At 37.8% G+C, this 21,630-nt stretch overlaps 1 protein-coding gene across 5 annotated transcripts in view; it reads right to left on the bottom strand.

Moving 5' to 3' along the window:
• Positions 1 to 4,837: 4,837 nt before the first annotated feature.
• Positions 4,838 to 21,630, bottom strand: part of TPD52L1 (tumor protein D52-like 1) — an 83,648-nt gene continuing 66,855 nt past the window's right edge. For 2 of the 5 annotated variants that reach the window (XM_012660800.1, XM_012660801.1), the window contains exons 4-5: positions 18,615 to 18,716; positions 4,838 to 5,482 (exon numbers count right to left, since the gene is read on the bottom strand). In XM_012660800.1, the coding sequence (XP_012516254.1) occupies positions 5,473 to 5,482; positions 18,615 to 18,716 (112 nt within the window). In that variant the 3' untranslated portion in view covers positions 4,838 to 5,472. Of the gene's footprint in view, positions 5,483 to 10,420; positions 10,482 to 13,465; positions 13,505 to 18,614; positions 18,717 to 21,630 lie in introns of all 5 variants that reach the window. The other 3 variants (XM_012660798.1, XM_012660802.1, XM_012660799.1) reach the window with 3 other exon arrangements.

The following is a 21,630-nucleotide window of genomic DNA, read 5'->3' as shown; positions in this document are numbered from 1 at the left end:
CTTTGGAGTATTTATTGGAGATTTTAAATCATCTTATTCTGACCTAATAACCTACATCCCCGAAGGCCAGATTCAGTGAACAATAGAAAATTTAATTATGATTTCCTTTAAGAACAGATTGTTCGGCTGACTTGGTGATAAGAATCCAGAAGAGAAAACACATTAGTCGTTGGTCTCCCCAGATGAAATGCTGCCTTACCCGGGCGGTCACTCTCTTGAGCCAGATTTTGAATTTCACTGTGTCCTGCTTCAGGCCCCCATTGTAGACTTGTAAACCCGCTAATAAATTCTGCCCCTCCTTTAAATTCTTCTTTGTTATTTAGGGATATAAATTGGGGCATATAATTTCAAATGCCACTTGGCTTCCTATGTGGTATTTTCCTCTATCTGGTTTACAGATCTTGAGACCTTCATTATGAGAACATTTATCACCAGGTGAGAAATATATATAAGCCACTGGGGTCAACTGAGCCTCATGTAGGGGATGCATCAACCCTCATTTCCCTTTTAGAGGATGAACAGTTCACCTCTGCTTGCCTTTAAAGGATGCCCAACCATTTAATAGTGTGTAAAGGGAGGCCATTCCTGCACACCAGTATTCTCGTGTGGCACAGTGATGCCTGTCGCTTTAATTCAAATGTCAGTTTCCATTTGAAGAAGACTTTTGCGGCTGGCATGGCGAACATTCTAGGCAGCGTTTCTTTGGAAACCCTTTGCTGTATCCATGGATACCCAATCTGCAGGAAGCAAGGTGCATGATCTCTTCAGGAGCAACACACATGTGTACATATAGTTGCTCTGTATTGAAAAGCAAAAAGAGTGCAAAGTCTGATTATCACTGGAGATGTGGTTAATAGGAAAACAACTTCTATCTATCAGTATTGTGGAGGCTTTTTCTCCTGGTATGAAAACATGCACCCAAAATAACCCCAGATAAAGTTTAAGTATTTATAACAAGAAGGTTTTCTGTGGCCTTGGAGTTTTATTTTGAATGTTGTCTGCAGTAGTTTTCATAAATAGCCAACACAGTTCACGGAGAGACTTTGGAAGGCTCTACTGCATCAGACTTTATACTAGTCAATGCTAGTCAATGACCCATTATCTCAGTTTATCATCTACCTACCAAATTGGAGTTCTCAATTAGTCCTAAACCTTCCTGAGGTAATACATTTTAAAAACAAAGAAAAAAATGTAATAGTGCTATAAATAAAATCCCATTTAATAAGAAAACAACAAAATGAAGATCAATAAAAGAAGATAGCTATTGAATCGACCAGCATTGTCTATAAGGATTTGAGTATTAAAACTTAAAAAAAATTTTTTTTCTTGGAAGATACCTGCTATTTGCCTGGAATTGGTCTTATGAATAACAAACCCTATAATTGTAATGCAGAGTAAATAATTATTCTTGGGCTGAACTCAACAAAAAAGAATTCCTTGTTATTATTTTTTCCCTGTAGACTGGCATTTCACCAGCTGTTACATAATTCTCAATGCCTTTGTATTTGAAAAATGTTGATTCATCTCAAAGCCAGGTAGAGGTGATATATGCTCTGGGGCAAATGACTGATGAAGTGCTTTGTGAAAAAGCATCGTCTTTACTCAGAGTTTTTATTTAAGTAATTTTCCAGTCTTCATATTCAAAGGTGAGATGGGATGATTTCTGTGAGAGACACGTTATTTTTGGTGTGCCTTGATATATACTCTCTATTATATATACTTGAGTGGTATGAGTTCAAGTAGAAATGTAGCATGAAGAGTTTTACCATTCCTAGTTATCAAAAGTAACCATAAGATTTTGCCAAATATTATCATAGTTTGAAATTATATTTGAATGCCAGGTTTAATGATTTGTTTCACATTTCATATTGTCACTTTTTACCCTTACTACCACCTTCATCATACCCACTCCCACTCCAATTTGATACTAAGAGAGAGGAGGGTGATGGGGTTGAAGTTCACAACCTTATGCACCGTTTTATAGTGAAGTTCAACAACTTCCAAGCTGATGGGTGATTCTGGAACAATGAACAGTGGCAGAAGAGCAGCTCAGATTCCTGGGTTCTCTCGCCACTGTCGATGGCACAGTGTGTCATGCCGTTCCATACTGAAGCATGTGTTTTGTTGTGTTTTCCATGGTTCAAGATCAGATTTCTAAGATAATGTAATTTAGAATACGATGCAGATTGCTTTGCTGACGTGACCTGCCAACAGTCATAATCTTTATGAGATGTGAGTTATAACATTGCGTTGTAAATTTATAGATATTTTCTCTCATAGCAACAGTATTAACAAGTGGTAAATTAACAGAATGGCTGACTTTTTTAAAAGTTTATTTTGTAGGCCGGGCGCGGTAGCTCACGCCTGTAATCCTAGCACTCTGGGAGGCCAAGGCGGGCAGATTGTTTGAGCTCAGGAGTTCAAGACCAGCCTGAGCAAGAGCGAGACCCTGTCTCTACTAAAAAAATAGAAAGAAATTATCTGGACAACTAAAAATATATAGAAAAAAATTAGCCGGGCATGGTGGCACATGCCTGTAGTCCCAGCTACTCGGGAGGCTGAGGCAGTAGGATCGCTTCAGCCCAGGAGTTTGAGGTTGCTGTGAGCTAGGCTAACACCACGGCACTCACTAGCCAGGGCAACAGAGTGAGACTCTGTCTCAAAAAAAAAAAAAAAAAAAAGTTTATTTTGTAATCACGTTAGAATTTTTGACGGTTGAAATATTGACCCTTGAACAACACAGGGGTTAGGGCCTGCACAGTTGAAGATCTGAGTATAAATTTTGACTCCCCCAAAACTTAACCATTGAATAGCCTACTGTTGACCAGAAGCCTCACCCATAACATAAGGAGTCAATGCATATTTTGTATGCTATATGCATTATATACTGTATTTTATAATAAAATAAGCTAAATAAAGTATTATTAAGAAAATCACAAGAGAAAATATATTTACTATTCATTAAGTGTAAGGGGATTATCATAAAGTTCTTCATCCTTGTCATCTTCATATTGAGTTGGCTGAGAAGGGAAAGGAAGAGGAGGGAATTGGTCTTGCTGTCCTGGGGGCAGAGGTGGAAGAAAATCCACATATAAGTGGACCCTTGCAGTTCAAACCCATGTTGTTCAAGGATCAACTGTACATTTTTGGTTGAGGTATCCTTTCATATAAAAGTTGTTGACCTGAAGTCATTTTGGTTTGTTAGCAAAAGGTTATGTCCATTGTGTGCAAATACTTTTTAGCACCTGTGAAACATTTTACGGCCTGTGAACTGAGCCCAGCTGGACATAATTGAGAAACTCAGCAGCCAGTCAAATTAGGATTAACTTGAACATGCAAAGTGAGAGAGAAATAGGCAGTTCTTAGTGATGAGGTAGTGAGACTAAGACTAGGTTTACTGCCTAATCTAGGTAAGACTACCCATCTACTAACAACTGATTTGATTATTCTGATCTAAGTGATATGCATCTTATAACAAAAGGAAAAAAGGCACTCATATCAGGGCCATTATGAATGTCCCTCCTAGGTCAGAGTGAATAATAAAAAGCCTTTAGATTAATAGAGCTGATGTCAGTATGGTTTTTAGCAAACTGATGAAATCAGAATTTTGATGAATGGTTTAATAAGATAAATAGCTAACATGTATTAGAAGCTTTGAGATATTAATGCTAGTTTTCTTTATTGTTTTTCTATTCAATTTAATTAATTTATATTTATTTTTGCAGCCCTGGTAGTCAATTCTATCTAATGTTAATACTGTGTTTTCAGGTTGTAAGGCTCAGACTATTGTGTGCCGAAATTGGTGGATGAATGAAGATACTTGTTTAAAGTACCACAATTCTGCCTTATCTAATACAATGCATGTGTGCTGAATGTGGTCACAAAGGTGATAGCAAGTTTGCAAAAGCTGACCATTTCAAAGTCACCTGGCAGCTGCAGGTCGGGCACAAAGGGGCTGAGTACCTGCATGCTGCAGTGTGTGAGCGGGCACAGCCCACGAGCTGGCTGGGCAGGGTTGGCGTCCTGCCCAACTAGGCACCAACAGGCTGGAAGGATGAATTAGGGAGAGTGCCCACATCCCTGCTGGCGGGCTTTGTTGCCTGTAACTGTCCACACCGGTTCAAGTTTATAGCCCTGTTCCCTCTGCTAGGATTCCAGGCCTCAGAAGGTATGTGGCCCCGAACCAGCTTGATTTTCAGTTAGGTGTTCAGATTATACAGATTGTTGTGCTCCATTAATTTGAATAGAATTTTTCAGATGGGCTTTATTTCACAATGTCATATACAGCTACTTCTATTTAATAAGTACAAAAAATGAACAATTAACATACTAACAAATATGTCTATTATGTGGGCTTTTAAAATGGTGGTTTTTTAATTCAGTGTACATTTTACAAATGTATTTTAAGGCTATATCCCTGCTACCTAATAACAAATGTATGTTCCCATTTAGAAGAAGAAATGAGAGGCAAGTAATATGTAAGGTAAAAGTTACCACAGAAATCTGAGCGGATGAATAAAAACCAGATATTTTCATGCATGCATACAATCTGCATGCTGGAAAGGGCTGCAGAACGCCACTTCTGCCATTTTGTAGCTATCTGTCCCTTACCTGAGTAACTACTACTCTATGTATATTGGAAACAATTCTAGATTAGAAGTTATTTTAACATCCTAGCGATCCTCAGGGTAGCCGAGGTTATATTTACTTTCATATCCTCTCACGTTCACCAAATTAACAGAAATTCATTTCAAATAGCATTTGTAGCATCATAGCTACCAACCTTTAAGGTTATCGATAGCCCTGAAGACTTAAAGCAATTAAGAATTCAAAGTCATCATTAAAATCAATTATTTTAATTGCTTAAATAAACATACATAACTGATGTAGGGGAAGGAGATCACAAGTAGTTAGATGGGATTTGTAGTAAGTCACCCACTTGCTGGAGACAGTCATAAAGAGCTCCATCCTGTCGATCCCCACGGTTCACTCAGCCTTCAAGGACATGCACATCGCAAAGGAGGCCAAGCAAAGATCAAAGCAAATCAGAGTTACATGTTTGGAAAATATACAATGAATGACAGAGACAAGAGTTAGGACCAATTGTGTACCTGCTCAAGGTGGGACATTTTAAAAGATGACAATCTATGAATACCGACGTGTGATGGTTAAATGGTCCATCGTCAACACAAATACAAATGGAAATCATTTTATTAAACTTTCTGGAGAGGCCATTTTAACATCAAGGCCTGGGTTTTTCCCAGTGGAATTTTGGTCTTCATATCTGGATACGCGCGGGCAGAGACAGGCCGGGCAGTGGCTGGTTTGTGGACACGGCCCAGGCTGGCTGGACCTAGCACTGCAGCTCCTCCTCCTCCGCCCGCCGGGGGCCTCCCGCTGAGCTCTGGGCACTGGCATGGGCCGTGGAGCTAAGGACCTCCTCAAAACTGCCTCCGCTGTGGTTGGACCCACCTACTTTCGTCTGAAACGAGCAGAGATGCAAACATGCAGTTAGTCATTCCCTATCATTTTTGTAATATTTTTATAAGAATGCCAAAAGTTTGATTACTTTCAAATTCAGGAATACTTTTTAGAGGCAAAAAAATGTAGACAAGTTAGTTTCCTTTTAGGAGAATGCTAGAATGTCATTGATAATTGGGCTTTGGGAGAGGATTCCAAACATGAATTTTGCACAGTTTTAGCAATGCTCTCTTTATCTCTTCTACATCTAGGATTCCAGTCCCTTCAGGGCATAATCAGATTTGAGGACTTGCAACATCTACCTCCACTCACCCAGAGAACCGATCTAATGAAAATTGAACTAGATTTTAGATCGATTCCTCCAATTTTACAAATGTGCAAACATCCTTAAATGACTTAAACTTAGGTTTTCTACTCAGAGTGGCTCAATGGAACATAATTTCTGGTCTCTACTTTGAAAGTTGGAGAGGGATCAAGTCTTAAGCACTGGTAATTTCACAGCTTTTTAGGCCATTGCCTTTATAGTAGGAATAGTCCTTAAAATGCAAAGTTACGATGCTTTACAAGACTCTCTTCTTGGTACTTGTTATTGACTAAGCATAGAAACATGAAGAAATCAACTTACAATTTAAAAATATGATTAAGTATCTTGGAAAATATCCTTATTGAAAGCCCTTCGAAAGAATATTTAATGGACCAAAATGCTTAATGCAAGTTTTGTTAATAATCACATTAGCCTTCCCCTTCCATTGTTTTTCACAACATGGAAAAACCTTTGAGGAAAGGGAAGATATAGAATAGATAATGTTGCTATTGCCAACTGATTTCTACACCTTGCTGTCCCCAAAGTGATCGCTTGTAGACATAACGAACAACACTGGGGAATGTGTCCGTGCCACTTGGCCTGCCCTTTTAAAAACTTAAAACAGCGTTTCAAAGCAGTTTTGTCATTACAAAACAAACACTTTTCTCCAATTGTCACTAAAATCTCTCTCTGCCTCTTAAATTCAGTTACTAAATTGAATTTTTCCACTCTGCTTGTGGTCCGTGAAGGGGCAAATAGTACATATTTTAGGTTCGGGAGCCACGTAGTCTCTGACATGGACAGTCAAGCCAGCTGTTGTAGAAGGCAGCCACAGACAATATGGAAGTAAATGAGCACGGCCGTGTTTCAATAAGATTATGTGTGGATATGGAAATGTGAATTTCATGTGATTTAATTCTCACATGTCACAAATATTTTATTTTGCTTTTTTTAACCATTAAAAAAAAACATTCTCAAGTTATGAGTCATTCAAAAGTAGGTGACCAGCTGGGTTTGGCTGAGTTTGTGGACCTCTGGCATAGAGCACTGGTCCTCCTCTACTCTGTTCTCTTAGCACTGGGAAGAGGTGGGAAGGGATACTTTCAACTATGTGATTTTTCACTGTGCTTATTTCTTTCCTGAGAGAAGCAAATAAGATTAATTCAATGTAATCTACTGTATTAACAGTTCCCATACTCTCGCTCTCTTCTTTTTTTATTCAAGTGCTCTTTTGCTTCTGTTCTGCAATAGAAATCAGGTACAATGTTCAGTAAGGCAAATACCGGTTACTGATGTTTTCTTCTGGGCTTTGTTTCATTCTTCTCTCCCACTTCTTGATTTTTCTTCAAAATAATAGTAAAATAAAGAAGGAGGGAACTGCTTTGAAAGAAATCAGTTTGGCAAAGAGGGGATGGAATAAAAGGGTTTCCTAACCATGTGGGTTTAATGAACGCCTGCTGCAGTACTTTAGGCAAGGACCTGGTTACGCAAAGATGTGAACAATAAACCTCTCCTGAACTGTGAACCCTCCCCTGCATAATGGTTTTCCATCCAAGAATTTGTCACTTTGTCCCCCAAATTGTTCTTTGCATAAAATTTCATTTGAATTGCTGAGTTGGGCTTCCTAATCTCTCATAATAAAATAGTTGATTGAGAAGACGCAAAGAAACAAAAAAGTATAATATATCTTGTCTTTTTTTATTTAAGGTGTTGATTCAGGCCATGTAATATATTCATCAAAAAGTAGATGCACTAAACATATGATCTGCTTGACATGAATGCACAGTGGTTGGAAGGGATGCAGTTGCTCATGATTCCCTGGAACATGATAGAATATACCAAATGTGGTTTCACAGGAGTTGGTTCTGCATCTGCTTATTTGTTTGTTTGCTCTGGATGAAATAGTACAGGTGACACCAGCTGCGGTGCCATCAATTAATGCAATGCAAGGATGTAGGCAGAAGTAAATTTTCTAGGATTGGAAAGTTTTTCATGGGAAAACAAACTATCTACAGAATTGGGTATAAAGGAAGAACAATTGATTTGCTACAACTGCCAGGCCACACGGTATGTGACTGAGTGAGTGAGAAGATGGCAGGAGCTGCCCTCACTTCACAGCAGAACGTTATTTCTCATAGAACATAAATATGGCCATGGTTCCCTATCAGTGGCGTTTTAAAAAATCAAGCTTAAAGCAGGACATGTGAACGGAAATGCAGCACACAGACCTGCAAGGAATTCCTCTCACCCTTACTGATTCATGAGTCAATCCCTCAGCAGAAAACAGCCTAAGGATCCATAATTGACAAACAATAGAAATTCTGGATTTAGATTTAGAACAAAAAAGTAAACAGCAGAAAATAAGCTATGTGAAGAGGGGTTAAACACATCTATTATTTAATCTAGAGAAGGAAAAAGGAATGAGACATTTTTAATTATTGAGGAAGTAGGAGGTTTTACACAGAGCATGATTATCAGCTATTCTCCATTGCCTGGGTGGGCAGAGGAAGAGGAATTAGGCGTTGGCTGTGAGACGGGAGGTGTGTGGGATGTGAGTCTTATTAAACCACAGACATTCAAACAAGCACGGAATCCGCTTTCAGTGGGTCTTGACGAAGGCCAGTGTCCAGTGGGCTGAGTTACTTATGTGCATGTCTGAAGGAGGAGGCAGGCTCTATACCTTCCATCCTGATGAGGTGAGAAAGTGAGAGGCCAGGAGTGTGGATCAAACACTTATGTCATATGTGAGCCGTGAGCTTACCGTTTTCCTAAAAGTAAATGAAAATAGGCTGTTCTTTATTCTTCTTTTGCTTCTTCTTATCTCCTTCTAAAGAAAACCTAAAAAGTACTACTTTTCCTATGTCAGAACTTGTCTAACAGGTAACAGAATCTATCCTCCTCGGGTGGTTTAAGGCTGAAAACCAAATGTTGAGAAACTGACTCCTGGGATTTTGGAGCCTTTTGTTTTGATACTCCACCAAGAGAAATGTCCACAACACTGCATGTCCCTCCCTTTAAAAAGGAATTCCCTACTAGCAGGGCAATTTAATGGCTCCTACTGGTTTCTGTACACTCAAAAGTGATGATGTTGGCCAGGCGCAGTGGCTCACGCCTGTAATCCTAGCACTCTGGGAGGCCGAGACGGGTGGATCGCTCAAGGTCAGGAGTTCGAGACCAGCCTGAGCAAGAGCGAGACCCCGTCTCTACTAAAAAATAGGAAGAAATGATCTGGACAATTAAAAATATATATATAGAAAAAATTAGCCGGGCATGGTGGCACATGCCTGTGGTCCCAGCTACTCGGGAGGCTGAAGCAGAAGGATTGCTTGAGCCCAGGAGTTTGAGGTTGCTGTGAGCTAGGCTGACGCCACGGCGCTCTAGCCCAGGTAACACAGTGAGACTCTGTCTCAAAAAAAAAAAAAAGTGATGATGTTGACAAGCAGAGCAGTGAAACTGCACAACTAGAAACTGCTGGTGAATGAAACCAATGAAAGCATGGTAAACTCTGAGTAATAATTTCATTCTTGGGCCTTAAACACCCGATCACAGACCTAATAAAATAGAAGTAGGAGACTAGGTTAAAGACCCTCCCCTAAAAGAGAGACTCCCCAGATCCAGATCAGTAAGAGCATCTGGGACCTCCAGTAAGGAGTAACTTACAAGCTCACATACACTATCAGGCAGCACACGCGAGAGTGTTCAGAAGCAGCGGAATAATCAGCATGCGCATGTGGTGGCTTTTGATCTGGTTAAAGATCATGAATATTCTTAATTTTCCCAGTAACAGTACAATAGAGAAATAGATTGTATGCAAAATAGTGATAATGACATCAAGATGTAATTAAGTCATTGTTTAGGTGATAGCCTTTTAAAAAATGATCTTAGAATTAAATAGTTTTAGTGATTTTTCTGGTTTTAAAAGTTTGATACATTTTAAAACTAGACTGATTTTATTTTTGATTTTTTTCCTGTGTAGACTAACTTACCTATGCTCAAACAATATATCTAGTGATTTTTTTTTTAACATCTACCATGCAATAGGCATATTTTCAGTTTATACCCAGGGATCAAATGCATGATTATAAAATGCATTTTGTGATTCACCCTAATTTTACCTCCACAATAACCACACTGTGCTGTGCTCAGTATGTGAATTCAGTAATTAAGTCTGAGAAGCTGACAGGTATTGGATGGCAGTATAATACATGGTACCAAGTTTGTTTTTGCTGGTCCATGTCCAAACCACAGCAGCTCTGGGCTGTTACTGAACTTTACTCACACTCTAAATTCAGAATTCATATAGCCTTATCCTATCCATAATCATCTCTCACATATCTACTGTTGAGGGCATAGCAAAAAGAGATTAAGAGGTAAACACAAACTCCAATTCACTTTTATGGACAATTCATCCTTGAATGGTTTACACAAACAACTCGAAGGATACAGGAACACTATTCAGTACTGGTTTTATTTATAGGTTTATATGTGAAGAAAAAGGTCTGACTTTACACAGGTCTGCCTTCCTGGCTGAACAGAATGCTGGTGGCCCTGGCTTGCCTTTGGAACTAATGGCAGCAATGACTACACTGTCCTGAATCAATGGACCCACTCACACAGAATTCACTTCATCTGTACCTTGAGGCTTGTGACAGTTGTCTCAACCCTCTCCTCAAATGATTTGAAAGTAGGAGAATTCCTAAAATAACAAAAAAAGAGAGGTCAGCTCTAAAGACCTAGCTGTCTTAGCAACCATGCTGTTTGGTTTTTTGCTCTCATTTGTAAACATCGCCTCTGCACCAGAGCTACCCGTGTGTTCGCCACCTCCACCTACCGCATTTAAAAACCTATGTCATTTCTGCTAGGTTATGTACAGAAACCAGAACCTGACATGGAATTTTTCTAGGTAAAAACCATCAGACATTCAACTGTAGAGTAAATACAGCATTTGGCAATGATACAACTATAATAATTCCATAGTACACTGTAAATCATTTCCAAAGAGTCCATGGAATGATAGCTTAATTTTCCATTTAGCAATTAATTTGTTTTTATCACAATACTCCTCTTCCCAACTCAGTTTTTTTAGTGAGCAATGGAAAATCTGTATGAAGAATGTCATGTTTGAGTTTTACCACTTGGAATTTTAAAGTTATTTTTTTCAGCAAATGTGAGACAAGACAGAAATAGCATAAGGAAAAATGTTTCATTTTTTTTTTCTTTTCCATGCCTCACGAAGTAATCATTTTGACAATTTCCATGAAGTGGTGTCTCAGAAAGTTAATGCTTTCATTATTTTAAGTTGAAATATGTCCAATTACCTACCAAATGCCTGATCAAAATGGTGTTATTAGCATGTGGTATTTCTTCTCCCAAAGAGGATATACCTATTTGTTCTCATACCAAACAGCCTGTCAGCATTTTATTTGTGGCTCATTCATTGTGTTAAATGATCCATATACCATCTTGTTGCTTTAAGCATTAAATACTTCATTTGGCACTTTCTGGTTTTCCATACTGGATTTGGCCACATGATATTGCAGCGTAATGACATCATTAACATTAAAAATATCACCAAGTCCAACTAAAAAAACAGGAACTGAACTAAATGTATCTCAGCTCTTGAATCCATGTCAGCTTTCAATGCAAGGACTCCATCATTTTCAGGTCAAATAATTCAACTAAATGTCACTATATTTCATAAGCCACATGTTATTCTCTCTTGAGTGCAAAAAAAGTAAAATAAGAGGAATGACCTGATGAAACTCCTTTAAAAAGGAGAAGAGCTATAAAATATGGGTTTCACTGTATGGTGTGGGGTGAAGCATGGTTCTTATATCCAGAGACAACTAACATAGAGAATATACAGTTTTTTTTTAGTGAACTTTGGCATTGTTGGGGATTGTCTCCTGAGTCTCTGACACTCCACATGGTCGGAAATGCCCTTGTGTTCAGGCTGCATGGATGAACAATGATGAGCTCAGAGCATCCAGGAAGGCATCAAGCCTTGTGTCTGACTCAAACATGAGTCAAACTCCCATGAATACCCATCCAGAATAACTGTTTCATGATGATATAATAGACATTATACTTCAGTGACTCAAAAGTATATACTTACTGGTACTTCACTTCCACTGCAGGTTTTATGTGGCCAAGCCTGCCCATGTGACTGCCTGTCATCCATCAGGCCCATGGCTATACAGGCCCATGGTGGGCAGATGGTTAAGCCTATGGTTCATGGGTATATGTTCAATGAGTAAAATCATTTTTTAAAAAAAAGTTAACTCCAGGAAAGCTCATGGGGACTCCATTTGACCCATAAGCCACTACTAGATGGATTCCTGGTTCATAGAACAAAAACATGTTATTTTTTTTTGCAAGCCTTCTTTGGACACCCAGACTTAAAATTTGAAACATAAAGGAGCTCAGAGCCTTGGGTTACACTAATCAATTCGGGTGTTCTTATGCTAGGGGGAGCAAGACCCTCAAAGAGGAACTAAGCAATGTTGAATCTATACTCTCTATTTACCACCAAATACAGAGAACCAAATACTGTGGTTAAATTTCCAAATCAACCAATTAAACAAATAACCCCAGTGTAGAAGAGACTTCATCAGGCATAACAGAACATTCTTCTAATTAAATTACACTAGAATGTGTGCTGGAGAACAGGGAGAAACTGTTTAAAAAGATTTAATCGAATCATGTACAACTACAAATTTTTAGCACTGCAAAGAATTTGGCTTCAGTGGTCTCAAACTATTTAAAGTAACTGAGCCCCCTCTTTAATGTATTCAAACCACAATATATAATATGCTTGATCTCTAGGCAGCTCTAGGGCTCTGGGAGCACCTTTGGAAGAGGAGTAAATCTGGTTCTAGCCTCTTATTTTAAATACAATGAAACTGATACCATGGAGGTAACTCTCCCAAGGCCACAAAGTTAATCCATGATACGGCTGGGCTACAACCTGCATCTTCTGATTCCCAATCTAACTTTCTTTCCTGTATACACTATCACTATTAGTTTGATTTTATCTGATTGCATTACTCAGCCATGCAAACTAGAGGCTGGGAATGTCTTTCTCACAAGTTTTCATCCAGCCAGTAATTTTAATGACACTCTACTATTCAACAGACCTAACCTTAATATCTTCCTTAAAAATCCTAATGATATCCCTTCTAGAACTTTAGCCCTCTTAGTCAATCTCCTATCTTTTCATATAAACTTTCTCCCAGGCTGGCATTTAATTCTGCCAAAATAAGAAAATATATTTTTACCTTTGCTAGCGTGCTTGGAATGTTCTAGATCTTGTGCTAAGTGCTTTACACAGGTTACTTTGTTTATGCCTCACAACGCCATATGGGGTAGGTCTTATATCTTGCAATGTATGAATAAGAGAATGGAGATTGAGATAGTTATTTTACTTGTCTTAGGTCACACAGGAAAGGCTGGATTTAAGCCAGTGTGTCAGGCCAGAAGCCCAAGCCCATTACACTATTTGTCTATAGAACTGGCAGCCTTTTCTCCAGAACACCATCAGAAAAGAGAATGAGGCAGGATATGGCATTTCAGCAATTTCCTTCCACATAAAGGAGGAAAAAAAAACCCACAAGTAAATACAAATAAACACTGGAAACACAATCTGCATTAATATTATACAAAATATTTTACACACATTACCTCATGGCAGGCATACTTATGGAATGGCGAATGGAGTAGCTTCAGGGCAAAAGCAGATTAAAGGGGGGAAAAAAAAGAAGATGGCACAATATAAGTACATGAAGAACTCCCCATTCACAGTTCTAAAACAGTAATTTCAAATATCTGAAATATTCCCTGCCCACCCATCCAAGATGATATTTGTTTTCCTTTGGTATAATGGGGCACAGCCAGCTTTCAAGGGTATAAATGAGGAAGAGATGATCTATGGTTGCATATTATTTTACTTCCTGCAAGCTCCCTAGACCAAGAAACTTGGGAATGTCTGGTTTCCCCCAGGTGGCCCAGTAGCCCATGGGCATCCTCTCCAGGCCCAACCTGGGCCTCCACTCCCTTCTCCTGCTCAGGAAGATGGTAAGGAGAGAAAAGGGCAGCACCCAGGAAGTAGAGCCAGGCAGGTGGATGCTAATCATTCCATTGTAGAGAAACTGTCCAGAGGAAGGCAGGTAGTTAACATAAGACATTCAAGGAAGCATGCACCAGGCAGACACAATTCACGTAGGGCAAAGTAGGGGCAGGGGCTTCTGCATCCATTCTGGTTCGATTGTCAGGAATATCTGGTGCAAATAAAAACTTTCCTGAGAAGTTTAAGAGATTCAGCCTTCTCATCCTACTAATCCCACAGTAGCTGACTCATCTTCCCTCTGATTGATTCCCTGTTATTTTCTATTGACTTCCACTCAGAAATCAGGCTGAGCAGAGAGAGGAAGAAAAATGGACCCATTCTCCTGAGCACTAGCACTGGCTGGTTCCCCTTCACATGTTTGAACAACGTCCCCACTTTCTCTTTTCTAAGAAGCTAAAGGTCAGGGATCATATGTGTCACCCTTCCCCGACAATATCCACTGAGGTCATTCGTATGGGCAGCACTTTACTAGAATGCAGAAAGTAAAGGACGAAGAAATTTTGGGGATGCTTATGTTTTTACTCTAGACACTCCATTTAGAAACTATTAGGCAAAATATTTCATGAAATTACATTTCAAAAGCATCACTAAAAGAAACCCATCAGCATTGCCAAATCTGCTCATCTCTGTAAACATAAGCAGTTTTCTTAGAAAAAAATTCAAAAACAAAAGTACACAATAAGATTCCAGGTAGAAGGCGGCTTAATTCAGAGGCCTGGGACTGACAAATGCAAACTTCTTAACATATGTGCTTTCCTGGTAATCTTTCTCCCTTCCAACTTCAGAAGGTACAAAAAGTTGCAAGGGAAGCATCAGCACAAATCAACAGTTACAAGAAATTCAAAGAAACATGACAATCTAAAACAAAAACAAACAGAAAAAAAAAACATGACAATCTAGAGAAAACAATTTTCTGTTTGTCAACTTTACTTTCTACAAGTTTTATGTAAAAATCCACCACTCTCAATCTCTACTTTTTTTTTTTTTCTTCTTTCAATTCTAAGGACCTCTGCCAAGGTAGGAAGAAATGGTGCAGAAAAAAGATTCCTAAGAGATTGCTCAGCAAGTGAAATTGGTGTAAATGGTTCAGCAATGAAATGAATGTGTACTTAAATAAATTCAAATGTAGTAGGTGCCCTATAATCTTTTTCTGTTCATGAACACTCTCTGCAAAACAGAGTTTTCTGGTGGAGGCACGCTGTGAAAGAAACCCTGGGCATCAAGGCCTGGGCGGCAAGGGAGCAGCAGGGGAGCGGGCGGAGCCCCACATGCAGCCATGCGGTGCTTACCCGATGGAGTGAGACCTGCAGCCCAGCAGCATGGGGAGAAAAGCAGAGCAGTTAGCACACAGGAGGCACAGCAACCACGCCGCCATTGTAGTCCCCTTTCCGGAGCCCCAAAAGCAAAGATTGGGAAACACCATTCACCACTCTTTTCTGAGTATCCTGACTTTTTCATGTGTCTTACAGATTATTTTACCAACTTGTTATAAGTTTTGCTTCTAACTGTTATTCCCATGGATACATAGCAATGGTTGGACTCTCCAATAAAATTGCATGTCTTCTCCAAACATTTCGTCCCCACCGCATCACCGTTTGAACAAAGTCACTAAGAAGTTCCAAGAAGATACCGATATGATTATAAAAATGATTCCAACAGCTTGTATTTTTTTGGAATACTTTCATAAATGTAAACTAGTTTTAACTTCGCAGGAAAACACTTTGGTCATGCAGGTGTTAACAATGTTATTTTACAGATGGAGAAAGACGAGGCAATTCCATGACAATCAGGTTAAATTGAAAATCTTAGCTTGGGACATAAAAGTTATCTTTACAAAACAAAAGTTAAGTTTTGTTAAGTTTGTAAAGCTATCTTTACAAACATATAAACTAAATTCTAACATAGTGCTTTCCACTCAATTATTAGAAGATCTAAATTTTAGGTTTTCAAAATCTTACTGTACGTATCCATTGGAATTGTTTTAATGAAAAACTGAGAGGTATGTTTTTTCTTCCAAGTTATCTGAATTTTGCTGGCAATCATTTTGAACAAGTTCAGAAATTTGGTCCCAGAATACACAAGGGAATAATATGACATTTTTAACCAAAAAGAAGTTTAAAAGAAAATGTCTGTGATAAAATTTTAACATTTCCCCACTATCATTTTATAAACTGGCACATTAATTTGAACAAAAAGTCAAAACTTATTAATTTTTCTCATTTAAGAGTCTTTAATTAAACTTAAGCAACTTCAAAATCACTTTTATGTATATTACTTGTTTTAGCATAATTTAAAACTAAAACTTCTTTGCAAAACTTGCTTTCACCACGAGTTATCCTCATTTATATATAAATGTTAGATATAACTTGAAAGAAATACAAAAATATCAAATATTACATAAAACTATAGCTCTGAATTTTTCAAACTCTTCAAAATATTTCAGGCTGTATTTGAGCCTCAAGTAACTAACAGAGGCTACATTTTCCAATATTTTTAGCCACAATTTATAATGAAAGTGTTGTATCTGTGGAGTAGTAACTATTAATAATAAAAAGTTTGGAACTCCTGGGAAATAGGTTATTCATTATGCTAAAACAAAGCCACATTGAAACAGGAGGAAAGGTAATCAACACAACCTTGATCCTATACTCAATTAGTGTATGAACACGAATGCCAACGTATTACATATATGAAACACAGTCTTCATTCTTTACTATTTGGAAGAACAATGATTAGAGCCTTTATGAAATACAGTGGGCTCCTGTGGATGGACTCTCCCTAATTTCCATGATGTGGGGTCTCCTTGTAACTGAGATGTTCACTTAATAAAGAGAAAAACTAACATTTATTGAGTGCATAATACATGCCAGACTCTCTTCTACTACTTTTATAATAACCCAATGATGTTGTTACTCTTATCTCCATTTCACCCAGGAACTGGTGAGCCAAGTCACATCCGTCTTCCCCATAACCTGACCTGAAGCCGGGTTACCTGGGAGCTTGTAACATATACACATTCCTAGGCTCCACCCAAGGCCTCATTGTACTGAGGCAAAATCTCTGACCTTGGAATACATATTCTAAGCAAGCGTCAGTTGTGTTTGTAAGGTCCCCTAAAGATGCAGAAACACTATTCCAGTCAGCAGTATTATGCTGCATTTCCAGTGTTCAAGTGAAAGATTTCAAGTAGGTATATACAAAACTATTTTTAGAAACATGGCCAAATAGATTTTCTCAGATATAACACGTAATAGGGTCTTTCCTGTTTTAAGGGACTATTTAGTTAGTTTAGATAAATGTTACAATACCATCAAAATGACAACAAATTTTATTTATAATAAAATTAGGGATAAGTAAAAATTCAGGAGGTTTATCTGTTCATCACACCTGCCTCTGAAAAGTTTCAAATGCTTTTTGTTGCAGTGGCATTAGTAAAAATGAAGATAAAACAATATACTCAAATTCATGCACATGTCCTTACTTAACTCTAGCCTTGCAAATGCCTAGTTGTTAAGACAGTGCATGAATATTGGGCACAATCCAATTTTTGAAGTTAAAAAATCATTTAAGATACTAATATACATATGTAAAGATATATATAAATATAAAGATGCAAGGATAAATATTTTCCTCTAGGTATCAAAAGCTTTTTGTTTTTTATAAAAAAGTAATAGTTTAAGAATCCAGCAAAAGAAAAACACACAGATTTTTTTAAAAAGAAGAAATTTAAAATGTACTTGAAAAGTTTTTAAAAATGAATTTAGTTTCTAGAGAGAAAAATGAAACTGATTTCTAAAGAAAAATCTGCCAAAGCATATAAACCAAATTCAAAATAAACTATGATAGGTATTTAGTCTTATAGTTTTTGCTTGTTTAAATACTGTAAGACTAATAATGCTATGTAAGATAACTTCCTTGTATATAATATGAAAAATAAAAATGGCCAATACCACATTTTTTTTTCTGGTGCCTACAGTGAGAACTTTTGGCTCCCAGTTCAAAATCAACCTTGATGTTCACCCTTATTTTATATAATAGTGAAATAGTAAAAATAATCAAAATGTGCAATAGTAAAAATAATCAAAAGTGTTGCTACAACTATGCACAGGAAGATAATAAAGCCATTAAAAATGAAGGTGTTGCATCACGAAGGCAGGCATTAAAAACTGAAGGTATAATAAATATTTATTAAGATATTCACAAAATATTGATAAAGTGAAGAAAGAAAACTACCAGAAGTATATATTATATGGTACCATATTGGAACAAAAGAATAAATATGTATGTATTTAGCACAGAAAAAATACACCACATGGATGTATAAAAATATGTAACTTAGAATAGTTTATTAGAGCATGCTCCACTGAATGTATATTTTAACTTATGTTTTAAATTTTAGCTAGTAAGATTCAGTGTGTGCTACATTCTTTTGAAATCTCCCTCATTATCTAACTTCTATCTTCTATTTTTACTAGGTCGGGTCCTAGTGAAAAGGGCATTTTTAGGACCAGGCCCCTAAACTGATCTTTAGGCAAAAAAATCCCAATATAAAAATTTATCTTAGTCATGAATCAATATCAGCCATACAACATTTTTATCTATTAAAATTTTTAAAAATATATCAAGAAGACCACCCAATAGATGTTCCCTTCAATCAGAAAGCCAAGGGCTTAGCACTGTTCCCACAGTTCTTTCCCGCAGTACCTCATGTCACCAAACTTCTTGCTGATGGCCGTCCCCACGTTGCTGAAAGCTGCAGTCGCCTTCTGCCCTGCATGACTCAGGGTTTCATGTGTTTTCTTGTAGCTAGAAGCAAAAGAGAGCAATAGTAAGAAACACAGTTCTAGCTCATGATCTCCTGTAAAACATTCATCTTCCTTCTCTCTGCTTACTTTGAAAATTTCCTTTCCTCAACAGATTTAAAAAGAGGATCCACAGAAGGTGGTGAAGGGAAATTCACCCCTGTGTGTTCTAAAGCCATTCCAGCAAACAACAGCTTTGTAGGGACCTGTACTTCCCAACAAAGCTCAAATCTGGTCTAGGGCTAAAGCTAAACCTTTCTTTGGCAAAGGTGTAACCATGATAGCAATAGCAACAAACATTTATTGAGGACTTCATATGCATTAACTCATTTAAGACCGGTTTACTGGGAGATTTTTTTGTTTCTTTTGAGTACAAGTAAGCTTTCTATTTTTCAGTGAAAGTCAGCAGAAAAATAGGCTTTACTTTTCAGAGAGTCAGTCAGGACAGGTTAGCTGTTTGGCCAGCACACGGATCCTGGGACCTTCAGTAGCGCGGGGTAAGCGTCTTTCTTTCCAAGCCAAATAAAAAGCATTCTGTTGAATTTTCATGTCTTATTAATTTGAAAGTCAGTATTAATAATCAAAAGGAGAAAGCATGTCATCTTCTAAATTGTTTTGACTTAAAGCATTTTTGTACACATAACTAGAAGAAAAAATTAAAAATGCATCTTTTTACAAGAAGATATTTTATAGCACGAATATATTTTCTATTATGAGATTTAAAAGAGAGCAATCCTTTAATGGCTGCTTGTGCAGCATTTCACCAAAGATACAAAAAAAATTTAGAATTATTTTTCCCTAAACATGTTATGAAAATATAAATTTACCTCTTGACTCTAAAAAAAAAAAAGAATTGTGTAATAAGATGAAAGCCTAAAGGTAAGAAGAATGAACTGTGTGAGAGATTGGGTATGTACATCTTTTAAAATTAGGTCTTTAATCTCCACTGGCACTTCAGAACTCAAGAGTGCTGCTACGCTTCTCATAAAAAGAGATAATAATCATTCCTGAACATGATGGCCTGGAACTCTTAGAAGCACAAAATCAAAGAGTAAATAAATCATAAACTCAACTTCAATTTTCAAGCGCTGTGCATTTTTTAAATGCTGAGAGTGAGGCTTTTACTTCTCTTTATACAAGATGAAGTTACTAAGTTTTCAAAAAGATGGAATAGTGATGGGATAGTTTAAATTCCTTTCCAAAACCTTCTACCATTTGAACTGTGGCACAATTCAGAGGGCTTATTAGTGGGGAGATTTCACTGGTTAGCAAAGCAGAACACTTATTGAATAAATGAAGCCTATCACTTTGAATAGCTCACCACAAATTTGCATTTCCTCATTCCTACTTCTGTCTACAGAAGAGATTCAATTTCTCCTCCTTCTTCATCCCCAAACCACCCTCCTCCCCCATGTCTCCTTGAAGCCTAAAGACAATATCAAAAGGCAGCAGAAAATATAAAAGGGGAAGGACTTTTTTGTGGGTCCTCGGATTCTCTCAAACCTAGGCACATAAAAAACTATGACAAGAACAATGGGGACAGCAAACCCTGGGCACAGATGACTCCTTGCCCTACTCCTGTATTCCTGGATCTTTCTATAAAGGAAATAATTTCAGTCTGCTGCATAATTATTCCTGATCATTGGTCCCTATTCCAATTTGAATCCTACTGCAGACTAAAACATACCAAGATCTTTCATTAACATACCACAGATTTTTCTTTTCATTATAAATCAAACTAAATAGGTCATGATTGCTTAATCAGTATGCAAAGTATTGCCTCTAGGAATCACACACATCCTCTCACAGTTAAAATTCTTTTTAGTGACTTGCAATCCGATTCTACCCAACCGAACCCAACCACAGCTCAGCATTCCCTTACATCATATTTTTCATCACATGAGGTGTAGATCTTGTCCTGGAGTGGGTATCATAAATGCTAACAGAGTGGGGGTTTAATTCACTCAGGAGGTTAAATAGATTCTATCACTCCTCCCAGCAGATGATGACCCTCCCCTTCCCTCAGCATCCAAGCAAAAAGGGTCGGAGAAAGACCCTCTCCCAAAATTATATGGTTTATGGATTTATGCCTCCTGCTTAAGGAAGGGATTGATTCTTCCCTACAAAGGAAAGTTCACTTCACTCCTAGAGGTTAGTGAGTCCACGATCATCCATTTCTATTAAACAATCTCCAAGGAAATCTCATTCAGTCATATAGTTTCCAGTGACATCTATATGCAGATGAATCCCAAATGTCCACCTGAGCCTTCAACTTTTCCTCCGAGTTACCCTCTCATTGTATAAACTTGTTTGTCTGTTGGGCATTTCAGATGTCACATAGCCAAAACAGAATTCTGGAGTCTCTCTTCCAGACCTGTTTCTCAATCTTTCTCACCTCAGAGGATAATTGCTGCATGCTTACAAAGTGTCAGACACTGTCCTGCAGGCTTTACAAATATTAACTCACTGAATCCACACTACCTATGGCACAGGTATTAATATGATCTCTAGTCTGTGGCCTATCAATCTAACCACCATGCTCTCTCTCATCACAGTGAACAGTTCCTACATTCACCGAGTAGCTCGAGTCAAAGATCTGAAAGTCATACTTGTTCCCTTTGTTTTCCCCATTGTCCGCCTTTAAACCACCTTGTCTGACCTCCAAATACTCTCCCGTCTCTGTCCATGACTTTGTAAGACAAACAAATCCCCCAAAACTCTTCTTCCTGACTAGATTCTAAACTCCATAACCCCAGGGAGTACATCCGTGCGATTCACCCAACAAAAAACTTTACACTAAGTAGACTGCCTGGCTATGAAACCAATTTGTTTTTCAAACATGGAAAAACACAAACTACATATTCTCCTCTGTGGGAAGAGGCTAGACGCCTTTCTTCTTTTTTTTTTTTTTTTTTTTT

The sequence above is a fragment of the Propithecus coquereli genome, unplaced genomic scaffold, assembly GCF_000956105.1.
Source record: "Propithecus coquereli isolate 6110/MARCELLA unplaced genomic scaffold, Pcoq_1.0 Scaffold68, whole genome shotgun sequence".
Taxonomy (NCBI): Eukaryota; Metazoa; Chordata; class Mammalia; order Primates; family Indriidae; genus Propithecus; species Propithecus coquereli.
This window is presented reverse-complemented; position numbering and strand designations above follow the sequence as displayed.